The sequence below is a fragment of the Pan paniscus genome, chromosome 2, assembly GCF_029289425.2.
Source record: "Pan paniscus chromosome 2, NHGRI_mPanPan1-v2.0_pri, whole genome shotgun sequence".
Classification (NCBI taxonomy): domain Eukaryota; kingdom Metazoa; phylum Chordata; class Mammalia; order Primates; family Hominidae; genus Pan; species Pan paniscus.
The window spans coordinates 173,191,301-173,209,312 of record NC_085926.1 but is presented as its reverse complement, the minus strand read 5'-3'; the positions used below and the strand labels follow the sequence as shown (position 1 = coordinate 173,209,312).

Sequence of the window (18,012 nt, the reverse complement as noted above, 5' to 3'; positions counted from 1 at the left end):
TGATTCAATCTTTGTAGATTTCATGTGACCAAAATTTATCCATTTTCTCTCAGGTTTCCAGATTGTTAGTGTATAGTCGTTCATAATAGTCCCCCTGATCTTTTGTATTTATGTGGTTTCAGTTGTAATGTCTTTTTTCATTTCTGATTTTGTTTATTTGGGCCTTAACTCCTTTTTATTTGTTAATCTAATTAGTGGTTTATCTATTTTATCTTTTCAAAAAGCCAACTTTCTGTTTATTGCTGTTTTGTATTTTTTTCAAGACTCTAGTTCCTTCAGTTCTACTCTGATATTTTATTATTTGTTTCATTCTACTAAGTATGGGTTTGGCTTATTCTTGCTTTTCTAGTTCATTGAGATGGATCATTAGATTTCTTACTTGAAATCTTTGTATTTTTTTGATATAGGTGTTTTTGCTATGAAATTCCCTCTTAGCACTGCTTTTGCTATATCTCATAGGTTCTGGTATGTTGTGTTTCAATTTTCATTTGTTTCAATATTTTTTCCCTCCTAAACCTGATGGTCATTTAGGAGCATGTTGTTCATTTCCATGTATTTTTATAGCTTCCAAAATTCCTCTCGTTACTGATTTCTAGGTTTATTCCATTGCGGTCTGAGGAGATATTTGATATGATTTCAAAATTTTTTTTTAAGACAGAGTCTAGCTCTGTAACCAAGGCTTGCGTGAAGTACTGTGATCATGACTCACTACAGTTCAACCTTCAAGGCTCAAGTGATCCTCCCACCTCAGCCTCCCAAGTAGCTGGGACCAAAGGCATCTGCAAAATGAAGCCAGTTACTGCTGTCTTGTTGAAACAACCATACAAGGTAAAAAAATAAGAAGTGCTACAAAATTTTTAAACTAATCATATCGTTGTTTCAATAGCTTCTATATTCTTTAAGATAGAAACATTAGTAAATCGTTTTTTTAGCAATGGATTTTATCATCTTCAGAATTCATCATAGATTTTTGTGGAAACTTTAGTTCTTAAATTAAACAAACCGATTGTCTCTATTGATCAAGTACACATTTAATTTAAAGTAGAGTGCTTCCAATACAAGTACAAAACATTCTAAATGATAAATTTAGTATATGGTACACTGATTTTTTATGAACAATAACCACTCAAAAATGTTCTCTGTAGGCTATAATCCTAGACATTCAAACAATCAACTGCAAATTTCCCTCTGTGGGGCCAAGAGAACTTATGTCACCAAAATTATTTTTCAAAACAAGAAAGGAGCAGTTTGAATTTAAACAATCAATCTTTTCAAGATGTTATGAATAAACTTTCAGAAAAATTTTGCCGCTTAACAATGAGCCACCCCATAAGTGGTTCTAAGAATCAAGTTGAATAATATGACATGTAAATCTGAAGCCTGCAGAGCACATATAAGAACCACCAGACACTTACAATGAAATAGTAAGAATTCAGACACTTTATTTTCCCCGACTAAGTGACAGATATTCATACTGTGAATATCTAACACTTTGCTTTGACAACTAGGCACATATTTATATTTTCTGCCATTCTAGTCAGGGAATGGTTCAACATTGTCTCAGTTGATTTAGTGCCAACTCAAGTCAGTCTTTCGATATTTGTCCAAGTAACTGGACCAGGAATACCTGGTGATGACTTGTCACAAATTACAGTGATATTCTTTATTCTTTGAATAGTTTTGTTTGGCAGGAGTGATGTTCAACAGACAGTAGATAAACAACACAGAGATCCACTGAATTGTAACACTGGGAATATTAAATAAACTGTTTCATTTGATACATTTCCCTAGAATAGAGCCACTGAAAAGACTTTTCTCTCCAGAATTTAAAACAAATAAAAAGGAATAAAGGATTGTAGCAGAAAGACAGAGAGAGGGACATAGATACGAAGCTTTAAATCAGGATGGATTTCTGAAAATGGTACATAAGGAAAATCAAGTCTAAGTCAAGATAAACAATTAACTGGTAGTAAATAGATTACCAGTTACCTGGAGGTGTTACTAAAATTAAAATCAACACTGTAGTCAACACAGAATTCAGAAGAGAAATTATTAAAGAAAGTAGATGGAAGAAAAGGATTTGTTATTCCTAATACTATTTTCAGTTCTTCAGATTTCGGACAATCTTACTGCTGAGAAATTTGGAAAGGGTTTTCTTTTCCATGTTTCAACACAAACCAAATGGAGTACTACTTAAAGATACATATTTTTTACTTTCTTATTTTTTATGCTTAGCTCATATCTTTCTGATTTTCTGTTTGTTTTGGGTCTTACCCTATGTAGCTGATTTATGATTTTAGGCCAAATACAAATCCAACTACAACCTATCACTGGTATTATAATTATGACTAGATATGTAAATATCAGTTTGTATGCCCCATTTACCTCAGTCTTTGGCTAAAACGCAGGGTTCTTGTGCTTCAAGATTGAGAATTGATTTTTTGCTATATAAACACGAAAGTCTCTTAGAATTCCAGAAATATATGGTCCTGGGAAATCAGATTTATTCGGATCACAGTTTAGGGCAGTTGAAATACTTATAGCAAGATTACTTTGAGCTGAAGATAATTGAGAAAGAGAAGATGCTCCCCGTGCCCTACGAAACACTCTCTGCCTCCCCCGCAATTTACAAAAAGTCAGGGTTAGACTTTTTTTTTTTTTTTTTACAGTAGAACTTACATTCAATTTAATCTTTAGTTTCAAAGATAAACCTATACAGGCTCAATCTAATGAGGATAATACAAATAAATGAACAAGAAGTACTCAACTAAATATTGATTCAAAGTACCATAAGGAACTCAAAGTGTTTCAGACCCTAACTGTATCAGATTCTATCCCATTAGCATTCCCACACATGGGTGTGTATGTGGTATGATGGAGATCAAAAGTTCCACCTACTTCTTCAGGACTGGTGCCATGATCCTAGTGTGATATACTGAAAACATCCTCCTTCACAAGTTTCCACTGTCTAGCTAGGTGTAAACTGACTAAGCTAATACAATAATGTATACCCCCAAATACTTCAAATCCTCCTTGAAGTAAAAGACCTTGACATTCCCTGCTTTTCTCACAAAACTGCAGGTGTGTAATAATTCTGCAAAGATTCCTAATCCATCCTTTTGATTTAGACCATCAATTTTCAGCAGCTTCAGCCATCACCATCTATTATGCATCATTTCATACAGATCTTTTGTTATAAATATCTATTCTTTGATTCATGGCATTGACACAACTTTTAACTCTTAAAATTGGATTCACATAGACTTTTAATGAAGACTCTTACTAACCCAGAGGGGCAGAGGAAAAGGAACTACATAACAAACCTTACTCAAACAAAACTTTTATCTTTCATTAACTTCCCCCCATTTATTTATCTTCCCATAGTTTGCTACCCCTGAATGGCTAAATCTCTTTTCTTTTGTCTTGTTACTTCTCTACACGTTTCTTGTTCTTTCTTAAGATATTATATAAAAGCTAAGTTCTAACAACCCTGAGTTACCCATCCCTGAATTTCTCCTATACGTATGTGTGCTGGATTTTAATTTATGTAAATTTTACCTTGAAAAATACTGGTGTTGTGGGAACGTACATATAAAAAAACAAAAATGGTAGAAATGCAGACAGTTGAGGCAGGGTGCGGTGGCTCACGCCTGTAATCCCAGCACTTTGGGAGGCCGAGGTGGCCGGATCATGAGGTCAAGAGATCGAGACTATTATGGCTAACATGGTGAAACCCCGTCTCTACTAAAAATACAAAAAATTAGCCGGGCGTGGTGGCAGGCGCCTGTAGTCCCAGCTACTCGGGAGGCTGAGGCAGGAGAATGGCGCAAACCCGGGAGGCGGAGCTTGCAGTGAGCCCAGATTGTGCCGCTGCACTCCAGCCTGGGCGACAGAGCAAGACTCCGTCTCAGAAAAAAAAAAAAAAAAAAAAAAAAACAAGAAATGTAGACAGTTGATAAAGCTGGGTGAGGCGTATGGAATGTTCATTATTTGACTGTGTTTACTTTGTTTATATTAAAAACCAAACAAAGTTAAAAACTACCTCCTTGTATTTTGGGTTGTTCTAAATTACTTCTTTACTGCTTATCACCCTTAAATTGGTAAATAAAACGAAGTTCTTAAAATGAAAAAAGGTAGTTTTAGATTAGTCCCTCTAATAATCATTTCCTATGATTTGGATGTGTACCCCACAGCTCATGTGTTGGAAACTTGATCCCCAAAGTAACCATGTTGAAAGGTGCCACCTTTAAGAGGCGATTGGATCATGAAGTATTCTCACACATGGATTAATGCTGTTATCATGAGAGCAGGCGCGTTATTTTGAGGTGCATGTTATAAAAGTGAGTTTGGCCCTTTCTTGCTCTCATGGATGCTCTCTTACCATTCTGCCTTCCACCACTGGATGAAATGATAAAAGCCCTTGCCAGATGTGAGCCCCTTGACCTTGGACTGACCAGCCTCCTGAACTGTAAGAAACAAATCTCCGCTCTTTATAAATTACTCACTTTCAAGCACTCCATTATAGCAACACAAAATGGACTAAGAAAATTGAAACCAGAAGTGTGGTTCCTGCTATAACAAATTCCTAGAAATGTGGAAGCAGCTTTGGAAGTGGATAATGGGTAAAGGCTGGAAGAACTTAAAGGAACAGGTTAGAAAAAGCCTAAATTGTTGTGAGCAAATCAAGGATTATTAACAGCAATTCTGGTGAGGTCTTTAAAAAAAGACAAGAGCTGTAGGGAAGTCTGTATCTTCATAGAGATTACTTAAATGGTCATGATCAGAATGTTAACAGAAATACCGACAGTAAAGGCCATTCTGATAAGGTCTCAGGCAGAAATGAGGAACAATGTACTGGAAACTGAAGTAAAGGACATCGTTGTTACAAAGTGGCAACGAATTTGACTGAATTGTGTCCATGCCCTAGGGCTTTATGGAAGGTAGAATTTAAAAACAATAAATGAAGTTATGTGGCAGAAGAATATATCTAAGCAGCAAAGTGTTCAAGGTGCTACATGGCTTCTTTTGACTGTTCACAGTAAAATGAAACAAGTGAAAAATGTTTTAAAATGGAATTTTTAATTAAAAGAGAAGTAGAACAGAAAAATTTGGAAAATTGCAACCTTGTAATGTAAAAAATGAAAAAGTATTTCTAGGAGAAGAAAGAAAGGGTGCCGCTATTTGATAAAAACATTAGTATGGATGAAAAGAAGCCAGACGCTATTCGTCAAGGTGATGGCAGAATAAAGCCATTTCAGAGATTCTATATATGCTAAACTTGCAACTATTTTAGGAAGTTTAGATTATTTTAGAATAAAAAGTAGAAAAAAAAGGATGTTGAAACTCCTTACAACTCTGGCTAACACTTGCTAGCTATGACTGAATTCTGTATTTATGAAATGACCTGGGGCAAGAAAATGTTGAGTAATGGTGCCAACCAACTTACCAACTTACCAACTTAGGTTAGAACACTCGTACAGAGTCTGTTTTTGGTAGCACTGCAGCCCACTGACTTGCCACAGTGAATTAACTGCCAAACGCAGCTTCCTGAAGCTGAGCAATTACAATGCAGGACAGTGAGTGTATTTGCAAATGAGAGAGCTGACTGGTGTTTTAGGTGATGTCTAGAAATTGTAGATAGATGCCTACTAATTCTAACTTTAATTGTAATGATAAGACACGGGACTGTACAAAGTACAGATCCGTGAGATCCCAGAGAAAATGTACAAGGATTATTAAAGGAATACTTTTGTAGCATATAGAAGAAAAAGCAATAATCAGTAGATGCAACAAAATTCATAAGTTATAATTCATATGTGATTCAATTTGCTTCCTTCTTGGAGAAAGTTGCTAATTAATTGGTAAAGTTAACATAGAATAGGCAGCTGGATTTGAGTAAGATAACTAGTAAATTGTTTTGCGATTTTTTTGGGAAAAAACAAAAAATATTGGCAGAACACATAAATAATTACATAATTTTTTGGGTTAGTTTAATTACTGACTGAACTGTCACGGTTAATGGGTCAGTATCACCCTGGAAGAAGATTCAAAGAGCTTTTTCCTCAGCCAAGTTGAATGAACAGAATATCCCTCAATGACACATTGGACAGAAATTCAATGATGCGGTGAGCATCTGCCAAAATCACAGTTGTTTTCTCTCTCCCACATGATCCCTACTATCATGAACACAGCTATCTAGGAAAAAGAAAGATATTTGCTGCAAAGTAGCCATCTCTATACTTCCAGTGATTGGCCAAAACAATGAGGTACCTTCTCTTAAGAGAGCCAGAAAATCATATTAAATCCATTCTTCTACAGCATCTTTTCTTACTACTTTACTCACCTAACTTGATCATGTGTACCTCTAAACCCTGGACTTAAAGTTATTACAGCTGCCCCAAAGCAGCAGACATTTAATGCTCCTGGGTATTTGTACGTGCTATTGGCTTACCTGGAGTACCTGTCACACCTGGTGTTAATTTGTCTTATCAGTCAATCAACAATAACACATAAAATACATTTCTGTCTGTTCATCATACTGTAATTTGTTGAGATAAAAATACATTATCGTCTAAATCCAATTTATAACAACAAATTGGTAGTCTATAATTACGAGAAGATTAAAAAATAAATTGCTTTTTAAAACAATAAGATGGGATGATAAGAATTATTTGACATCACTATTCCTGAATAGATAGCATTTACTTATAAATCGCAACCTTGTAATGCTTACTTACAAGTATAATAATGATGACCAACAAACTTACCGACACTTGGGTAACCAGGCGTAGAAGGGTCTCCTCCTGGATTCAGTGACACCATGAAGGTATCATGGCTAGGATTCACAGTCTTTGGCAAATCACAAGGATCAATATACAGAAGAACACCTCCAAATCCAGCCTTTTCCAATGAGGAAAGCTAAAAGAGGGAAGAAAGCTATTAAAAATATTATCATGCACATTAAAAGTTCATATAGTGCCATTTTGCCAATGTGGCTATGACAAGATGACTCTTTTTCCAGTTTTCTTTTTTTCTTTTTCTTTTTTTTTTCTTTTTTTGTTTTTTGTTTTTTGAGACGGAGTCTCGCTCTGTCGCCCAGGCTGGAGTGCAGTAGCGAGATCTCAGCTCACTGCAACCTCCACCTCCCGGGTTCACGCCATTCTCCTGCCTCAGCCTCCAGAGTAGCTGGGACCACAGGCGCCTGCCACCATGCCCGGCTAAATTTTTGTATTTTTAGTAGAGACAGGGTTTCACTGTGTCAGCCAGGATGGTCTCGATCGCCGGACCTCGTGATCCGCCCACCTTGGCCTCCCAAACTGCTGGGATTACAGGCGTGAGCCACCGCACCCGGCCTTTTCTTTTAAAATAAGCAGATATTTTAGATTTCTATCAAGCCCAGAAGCTTTTTCTACTGGCCTTTTTTTTCCTCTTTTTTTTTTTCCTCCTGTTTTTCTCTATCTCTACCAGCATTGCTATAATGTCTATATTTTATTTCAATTGTCTATTCATGGAATTCCTCACTCTCTGATTTTTAACTAAGTGGATTTTAACTTTCTACTTTTTTTGGATTAATAGAGGATCTACCATACATAAGGTTCTTATTTTAAAAGGAGAGTTGTTGTGACCATTATGTCTTTCCCTAAAGCAGAAATCACCTGCAGTATTGTAACATATTTTTTCCAGGGCTGAGCCTGTCACACCAGTCATTAAAATGTTGAAATACTGTCACGCTGTTTAGAAAATAGCAGCTGTCCTGAACCTCCTGACAGCCCCAAGTATACTAGTCATCTTGGTCTCTGCCTGGAGGTACCAGCCACACCTCCCAGATATAGCAACTGAGGAATTTACACGTAACCTTACGGGGGTCTCTTTCTGAAAGATCAGCCCTTGTTCTGCCCCCGTCGTTAAACGTTTTGAGAATAGACCCTGTCATTTGAGACATATTTAACGTAAAGATTCCTCTCTGTTCCTTGGTAAGCACACAATAGATAAGTATGATGGAACAGAAGAACTTGACAATATACTAAGTTTCTTTTTATTTTAACTCTTTAAATTGATTTTTTTTTGTAAAGAGCTTATTCATTTTAGTCCTCTTAGTATGACTTACCTGATATGAAAAACAATAATCATGATTTGCTAATTCTATTAGTTTTTCAAGAGAGAGGAAAAGTAATTAGAGAACATAAAGATAATAAAGGAGAACATGACTGAAGGTCATATTCAATATAGGCAGTCACTGCTCGTTGTGTGACTTTAGTTAACACCCATACTTCACTCCCCAATTACTGCTTATGTTGCATATTAACTTTTGCAGTGGAGTAAGCAAGGCAGCACCATTCGCTGAGGACAGGGATTGTGCTTACCTTCTCTATCATTGTACACCTTGCACTTAGCAGGCTTTCAAGAGTATTGCTAAATGAGAGAATGAATGAGACAGATGCAGCCTAGGCACAACAGCTATTTTTATTTTTATTTTTTGAAACACAGTCTCGCTCTGTCGCCCAGGCTGGATTGCAGTGGTGCAATCTCGACTCACCACAACCTCCACCTCCCAGGTTCAAGCCATTCTCCTGCCTCAGTCTCCCAAGTAGCTGGGATTACAGGCGCGCACCACCATGCACGGCTAATTTTTGTATTTTTAGTAGGTACGCGCTTTCACCTTGTTGGCCAAGCTGGTCTCAAATTCCTGACCCCAAATGATACTGCCGCCTCGGCCTCCCAAAGGGCTGGGATTATAGGCGTGAGCCACCGCGCCCTGCCCAGCAATTCTTAAAGAAAGGAGAGCCCTGAGAAAATATTTGGGAAGCCCTCCTATTAGGAAAAATAAAACATAATTGCATATATGGCATGATTTTAAAACAATGTGCCAAAAATAGGAACAGATATAGAATTTAAGTATGCCACAATAATGGCATTTTTTCTAGTCCTTTAAAAATGCTCTTCCAATTTTTGGTGTAATGAACAGCATATATTGTTTTTATGATTAAATAAACTAACATTGGGAACCTAAGTAAAACACAAATGACTAATTTCTCTTCTATAACAACCATGCATATCAGACTTTTGTTATTATTTTCCCTTCAGTGTTTTAGTAGAAAGGAGGGAAGAATTTAAGGAGAAATGGAGAATGAGAAAAGGAAAAAGAGCAAAGAATGTGTGAATGAGAGAGCTGCATTTAAGACTTACTCTTCAAATCCTCACCCCCACGCATGTGGGGGAGGGAGAGTCTAATGTTTACGTGCAGAAATAGCTATTCTTAAAAAGAATAATCAATTGAATGATTTTTTAATGTTTGCTTACTATAGAAGAATATATAAAAAATATAATAGAATATAACTCTGCAATTAAAAGGGAAACATGGATGAATCTCAAAAGCATCACGCTAAATGAAAGAAGGCAGACTAAAAAAGCTGCTTCCTGTATAATTCCATGTACATGACATTCTCGAAAAGTTGAAACCCTAGGAACAGAAATCAGATCAGTGATTGCTAGAGAGCGGTTGGGGAGAGTAGTTTAATTACAAAGGTGAGGAGGGGATTTTGAGGGCGATGGAAATATTCTGTATCTTGATTGTAGTGGTTGTTACATTCATCATACATCATTCACACATCACCTTAAAATGGTTAATTTTACTGTATGCAAAATATGCCTCAATAGACAACAAAAAAATCTGTTTGTAAATAAATGAATGTACACACTGCAAAATGTTAAGAGTGGCATTCTGTAGGTGGGAGTATTGTTCATTTTTATATCTTCTTTCAGTATTCTGTATTACTTTTTAAATAAATAAAAACTAACACAAGTTTTTTGAGGAAAAAAATAAAAACTTCGCTGGACAGCAAGTTTCTAAATATTAAAAAATTACCTTTTATTACTAAAGTAATTCATGATCATTACAGAGAAAAAAGGTGTAGGCAAAGGAAAAAAAAAGTTCCATCATTTTATCTGTCAAGAAATAGTTAATGTTAACTTGATGGGGTGTCTAGACCCTTTTACTAGGGTTTATGAACATACATACGTACACTAAAACAAAGTAAAACCACATCATAAATACGACTCTGCAATCTCTTTTCATTTGCTTATCAGTACAAAATAAACATTTGTCTGTTGATAAATACAATTTTATATAATTTAAATTGCCATATACTGTTACATTTACATATATATATAATATAAATACTACTATATAGAGAGGCATACATGTTATTTAACCAATCCCTGACTGTTAGTCATATAACAGTTGTTAATTTTTAATTTGTTAATTAAAATAATTTTAAACTCTTTATAATTTTTCAATATTATATGCAATAAACATGCTTGTAGCAAAATCTCTGCAACAATATCTATTTTCATGAAATATATTTCCACAGGTGGAATTTCCGGGTCAAATCATTCATTTTTTAATGATTTTTGATAAGCTATTTTCCCTTCAGAGGAGCTAAGTTAGGGTCTTACTTGCTATATATGTTTTTGCTTCTCTTCGTTCTCGCCAACAATTAACATTATTTCTTTTTAAGCAATATTTACCAATGTACCCAAAAATAATTTGTCAAAAACATATATTTTAATTACAAGTCAAGTTAAACCTATTTCTGTATGATTTGGGCTATTTACATATTTTTTTGAGAATTACTTGCTTGTGAAAAACTATTTTTAAGATTTCTGGGCCACTTATCCATCTACAGCCACATATTGGGTGTCACTTTTTTGAAAGTAAAACACTGGAATTGGGATATGGAGAGAAGTAGGACAAGGTCTGTGAACATCTAAGGAAGTTCAGTTTACCAGCGGGATGGCCAAATATTTCTATCTTGAGTGCTAACTCCAATTAACTGGGAAAGAATAGCTGTCTAGGGAGGGATTGTGAGGTCAGGTTCAGGGTCATTGCAAAAGTGGTTCTATGAGTGATGTCTTCCACAAGCAGAGGAAAGGAATATGGGAATCCACATTTTTTTTTTTAATGTGCTAACCCTGCTTTGGTGGGATAGTCAAAATATCCTCAAGAACTCCTGTAAAGGTAAGTACAATAACTATTTGACTGTTCAATGTTCATGAAACCTAGTGTTATAGAGCTAAATCAAAAGTAACAAGCTAGAATTGCCAGTTGTGTCTCTTCTGAGTATATTTGGTAACATGTTGTGACCCCTTTTATAATCAATACAGAACATGAATTTTTCTATAGCTGATGGCCTATAATTAAGCAATAGGGTGTAATCATATACTATTTTTGGCTAGAGATTACTCACCGACAGCCCTGAAGGGATACAGCCCAATATGTGATTTAGCTCCCTCTTCCACAGTCTGCCTGCAATGGTTTGACTTGAGGTGAACACCTGTTCAATGCTGTCAAATTTGGTTCCTGGTGGCATCTGTCACTGGCCATCATAGTGCTCTTAATTTAGAAATAAAGACACTTAATTTCAGAAATTATCTATTTTTGGATTTCCAGTGAAGTTGGCAATAAAAGACACTGCTTATACCAAACCAAATGAGAAGTGTTCCTCTGTATTGTTAACTACATTTTGAACATGCTGAGGTTGGGGTTGTCTAAAATGTTCAGAAAAAATATGCTACTCTGGAAGGACTATATTTTTTAAAATGCATTCAAAGACAAAGCTACATAAAAGGGGTGAAATCTGCTGTCTCTGGGCTATCTGCTTCAGCTGGTGGCAGATTGTCCCTTGGCAAAACTATTTAGTCCTGCTCAGTACCTCTTAGGGTTTGAGATAGCTTAAGATGTAGAACGATGACTACATGGGGGTCTAATTCCTGAAAAACGGGGTCAAGTCTTACGCCAAGATTTCCTGACACTGAACTTCAACTATTCCTGACTTATCTCTCTCAAATAACTATATGTGATAGGCTGGGGGGTCCTTTGCCATGCTCAACGACATAACCACCTTGCTCAGGGTACAGAAACTATGAGCCTTTTGATGGAAACTGTTGACAAAAAAGGAGCAGACAGTCAGAGAAAATGTAGATGAGGGTGGGCAAAAGAGGGAATACCGTGCACAGACTCCAGGTCCCGCTGTACTCCTTTTACTTGAACTGGGTAATATTTTCCTCCCTTTCTTTGACAAGGCTTCTGTTACTTGAAAATACATCATAACCAAGAGAGGTAGAAAATCATTAGTAGGGGAAACAATTCAGAAATTTGGTACCAACCTTGATACTAAATAGCTATGTGACAACTTACATAATTTTTCTATGCCTTGGTTTCATCATCCAAAGAATGCAAAGATTGAATTATATTGTACCCAAAGATCCTTTCTGCTCTACATGAAAAACCATGTAGTCTAACTCAATGATTTTGTTAAATGTTTACAAAGACACATTAATTGCATTTTTAAATATAGGGCCATATATGAAATTTGCTTCTAAACTATTGGTGAGGAATATATTCTCCCCCCAAAACATCAAAATTTCTATTGTTAAAAAAGCCTTAAAATAGTGTTATGATGTGGTTTATGGGAATATATAGTATGAACATTTTAATTTTGTATTAAACTTCTTTTAGCCACAATATAAAGAAAACTGAAATATTTAGAATCTACCCATTAAAATTCTTCTGAGTAAATAAACTATTCCTTTCTTCCTTTTCAGCTCTAATTTTATACTAGAAAATGCTAGTTTTATTTTTCAAAACTATTTCACAGTATTTATAGCCTAAAATATGCTGCTGCATGTATATGACAATTGCATAATCATACAGGGTTAAATGAACACTGTTAACACAGCTTTCAATATTCTGTTTATATTGGGAATATTTCTACCCTAAAAGTTCTTCAAAAAGTGTTTTATTCCCAGGAGAGAAGTTAAATATTACATAAATTTATTAACATGTTTATACAAAATGTCCATTACTGATAATTCCTAATCCTTCCATAGTTAATGATTCTCCCTCAAAAATATATAAATATTTCACATTACATTTTTCAATGAATACAGGGATCATTAAACAAACCTCCTTTACATATGCCTCCCACCCTCTATTATTTAGCTCAAAGAATCACTAAGTGCTTAACTCAATGTAATCCTTGTCCAAGTTTTCATGGGTGCTAACATCCCAACATGAGCAAGGTAGGTGCCTGATACAGGGTGCTAGACTAGCAACTGAGAAATAGTCCTTAGTCATGCTGCCACACTTTTCAGTTTCTATACCCAAGGTCAGTCCACTCCCATCAAGCTACATTATAGCTCCATCACCAACAATAACAAAGAATGCATCATTGGAAGTATTTGTATGCCCACAGTAAACCAAGTGACATTGTATTTTGTCTTTCTTCCCAGCAATTAAAAAGGATTTGGTAGGTAACTTCAGTGGCACTAGATTGTGACTGGCTTGAAGCAGGAACCTTATAGCTTCATCTTTTCTACCCAATGCCTCATAGAGTGCCTAGCAGAAAATAATATTTCTATTGTTGTCGAGTTGATGAATAAATTATGATATGTATCCAGTAATGAATGAATGAAAAACATAATGTATATGGTACAAGTGTATTACATGGATGCTATTTTGCTTGACCATTAACACCTACTGGCAAGAAAACTTATACATTTTGTTGTGGTACCTTATCTAACTATATATATATATATATATATATATATATATAGTTAGAACTATCTATATATAGTTAGAACTATCTATATATAGTTAGAACTATCTATATATAGTTAGAACTATCTATATATAGTTCGAACTATCTATATATAGTTTTAACTATATATATATAGTTCGAACTATATATAGATAGTTCTAACTATATATAGATAGTTCTAACTATATATACTAGAAAACGCTAATTTTACTTTTCAAAACTATTTTACAGTATGTATAGCCTATATATATATATATATATGTATATATATATATATAGTTAGAATGTGAAGGTAAGTATTAATCAGCTTGCTCTTGAAATTTGAGACACAATACATTTAATTAAATGTGTTATGTTCTCTCTTTATCCTTCTGTAAAAATACATAATTAAAAATAGGTTTATTTTATTTTGATTTTTGTTTTGTTATCTAAGAGTAGAGATGAAGAGTATGATGGAGACTAGCCCAACGAAGTTTGAATGTGTAATTTTATCTTGCTGACATATTTGTATAAATAAAATATTTTTGGCCAACTGCAAGGTGGCTGATTCCATATTTCTTGCAGGGCACCATACTTAGACATTCTTTTGATGTATAGTACATAAACCTATAGGTCCTATCAATTGCCAAATAATCAGCTCTGAAATACATGGTACTAGCAATATATGGGCAGGACACGGCAGTAACATTTTATTATTCAAGGAAAATTAATGCCAGAGAAGGTAAGAGAGAAAGGACACTTTTCACTTTTCTTTTTTTTTTTTTTTGAGATGGAGTCTCACTCTGTTGCCCAGGCTGGAGTGTAGTGGCACAATATTGACTCACTGCAGCCTCCGCCTCCCGGGTTCAAGCAATTCCCCTGCCTCAGCCTCCTGAGTAGCTGGGACTACAGGCACGCACCACCACTCCCAGCTAGTTTTTTATTTTTAGTAGAGACATGGTTTTACCATGTTGGCCAAGATGGTCTTGATCTCCTGACCCCGTGATCCACCTGCCTAGGCCTCCCAAAGTGCTGGGATTACAGGTGTGAGCCACCATGCCCGGACAACTTTTCTGATTCCTGCTGTCCAACTTTTCTTCTTATTAACTTCTATTGTTACTTTTAACCAAAACATATTTTCTCGCTCAGAAGGAGGATGCTGTTATTGCCATTTGGGCAGTCTACTTATTCACAGTGTCTAGCAAGGGAATAGTAGTTGAATTCCACAGGTAGGATTTCGTCCATTCACAGATGCTCCTAAATTGCCTTCTCACCCTTTTGAGCCAGTAAAATGTAATCCTGATCTTTTTACTTTTGCTGGTCAGAATATATGGCATCCTGAACTACCACTTGGATATCAAGAACCAAAGGGAAAAGCTTGTATTATTTCCATCATTTAGCTCCTTCAAAACACTGGTCCAGCACAAGGAATGTTCACCTGGCCTCTATAGCTAGAAAAGCTTTCTGAATCTTCGTGTAGATAAGAAGAGTGACAAAAATAAGACCTTAGTTTTACAGGAAAATTTAAGTCTCACTGTTATGGACTGAATTGTGTTCCCTCAAAATGCATATGTTGAAGTCCTGACATCTAGTATACTTCAGAATGTGACTATATTTGGAAATAGGACCTTTCAAGAAGTAATTAAGGTTAAATGAGGTTGAATGGGTGGGCCCCAATGCAATATGACTCAGGTACTCAGAAGCAAAAGAAGAGATACCAGAAACGCATGTGCACAGAATAAGAAGGCCATATGAGGACACACTGAGCCTAGGAGAAAGGCCTTAGGAGAAACCAAACCTATCAGCCTTTGATCTTGGACTTCTTGACCCCAAACTGTGAGAAAATAATTTTTCGTAGTTTAAGCCGCCCAGTCTATGGTATTTTGCTATGGCAGCCCTAGCAAACTAATAAATCCACATAAGGCAAATATGTGCCAAACTATACAAAGACTTAGGAACATTATTGTGATTACGATCTGGATCTTTGAGTCAACTTTAGGTCGAATTATCAAGTACTTAACTGTATATCTCCCATGTGCCAGGCACTATCTCTTATTTGTTGATTTTTACTCAGATCATTTGATATAAGTTATTATAATTCTCTTTATCCAGTCACTGAAATTGTGCTTCATGAAGGTTAAGGGAATGGCCCAGGGTCAGAGCTAATAAGTGGTAATGGCAGGAATCAAACTTGAGTTTTCTGAATTCAAGTCTCGTAATCTTTTCACTGAAGTATGCCTTTCCTCTCAATTATACGTCCATCCTTTACAAACAGACTGGCTAAAGGGTGAATTTATAAAACACATCAAATGCTTCTTACAGTGATCTGCTTTCTAAGAAGACACTGAAATCAATACTATGAGAGTTATATGCCTGTTTATTTAGATGGTTAAAAAAAAAAAAGAACTGGATTTTTGCAAAGCCCTGTCATGGGGATTAATGCACATAGAAACAATAGATTGGGACATTTTAGATTAAAATCTCATACGTATAGTAACATAAAAAATAAACTTAAAAAAACATGAACCTGACATCTCATAGTACATTCTTATTTATTCAAATAAAATAGGTCTAGCATATGTGAAAAATAAAAATACTGGACACGTAATATATAATCACTTCTTAGGCAGATATTTTTACTTCCGAAGCTGAAATATTACGTTATCCTTTCTTTTTCAGATGGTTTTTCTATTAATAGGTTTGCCATCTGGCCCTTTACTTATGTATTGTGTTGTAAGAATGCCACTAAAAATGCTTGTAAGATTCCAGTGTCTCTGTTATATTTCAGAAATATACTCATTTTTCTTTGTTAGTTTTAAAAAAAGACTATTATGATTAGGAAAATTCACTGTAATCAGACTGAGTATATCCAAGGCATAATCACATCATTCTTCTTCAAATTCACTGAACACCTTTAATTAGGATTTCAAATTGCTTTACTTGATGTATCTGAAGTTATTTAAATAATTCTAGCAAGATTAATAAGAAGCAATGACCTCCTGCTTTTGTAAAGGAAAAAAAATACTTGAAGTTATTTAGAAAGTTAGGGCTGCTGCAGAGTTCTGAATATAATCTTCAGCTTTTATCATAATTCAGGAAGGAAGAAGGGAGGGAGGAAAGAAGGAAGGAAGGAAGGAGGGAGGGAGAGAGGAAGGAAGGAAGGAAGCAGGAAAGGAAGGAAAGAAGGGAGGGAGGGAGAGAGGAAGGGAGGAAAGAAAGGAGGGAAGGAGGGAGGAAGGAAGGGATAAAGGGAGGGAGGGAAGAAGGAAGGAAAGAGGGTGGGTAAGGGAGGAGGGAAGGGAGCATTTCCTGTTTCATAAGATATACTGATTCCACCTTAAACTAATTTCCCATTGTGGCCTCATAATAACACTGTGGAATTATTCTTATTTTACAAATAAAGCAACCATGATGTCAGGATCACAAGATCAAGACCACACAGTTAATATATTTCAGACTGGAAATGAATAGACAGAAATGTGTCTTCATAAGGTATTTTCCTGTACTTTTCTCCCAGTAAGCCACATTGCTTCAAAATAATGGAAAATAATAATGCAACTTTATAGATTTCTTTTTTAGATTCATATAATGTTATTTGACAATTTTTGCAATGGTGTGGCATGGAAGAAGCCCAGTCTTAAAAAAAAAATCCATGTTCTAGATTGAGTATATAGTTCCAGAGTGGGGACCAGAAAGTATTTTCCTCATTTCTTTTATTTTCAGAAAGAAGTATCCAAGGAACTGAAAACACAGTGGCACAGTTAAGGTGGTTATAAACCCTCGTTAAGGTGGTTTATGAACTGAAAAGAATAAAGAGCATTCATCTTTAATAAGTTTTCTAAGGTGATTCCACTCCTCACAGCCAATATTGGGGGGGAAACATACAAACCTTATTATAAATATATTGTTAATATTATCAACTGCATGCACTTTTTTTTTCATCTGTAGACATGCTGCTTCTTTTGAACCAAACAGATTATATTCAAAAGGAACAGAAAATAATATTAGTACTATATGTTAGATATTGAATCATAAAGACAGTAGGCTTCTGATTTACCAACTTACTATTTATTTTTAGTGCTTATATATGTAATCGTATGAGACAGAGAGGAAGAGATGGGGGTGAGGAGATAAAAAATGACCATAGTGACATGCATGAACCTCTGGGATTATAGATTTTTTTTCATTGAGTAACCAAGATCAAATAAAAAGTATAGAGGTCTTCATCATTTAGTCTGTGAAAATTTACTATATTTAAATTTTTTATTAAGCTACCAATATTCTTAACTAAGAGCATATATAATAAAGCCATAATAAATGGGGAGAAACTTACAGATAATAACTAATAAGTATAAAATATCTCTAAAGGTAATAAAATATCAGAAATTAGCTATTGGTTAGGTTTAGTGACATACATAATTTTCTGATACGTCAA

At 35.3% G+C, this 18,012-nt stretch overlaps 1 protein-coding gene across 1 annotated transcript in view; it reads right to left on the bottom strand.

The window, feature by feature from the left end:
* The window catches only part of NAALADL2 (N-acetylated alpha-linked acidic dipeptidase like 2), a 1,375,347-nt gene that overhangs the window by 489,783 nt on the left and 867,552 nt on the right, over positions 1–18,012 (bottom strand). Inside the window, exon 9 of the mRNA XM_063602605.1 lies at positions 6,768–6,918. Within this exon, the coding sequence (XP_063458675.1) occupies positions 6,768–6,918 (151 nt within the window). The remainder of the gene's footprint in view (positions 1–6,767; positions 6,919–18,012) is intronic.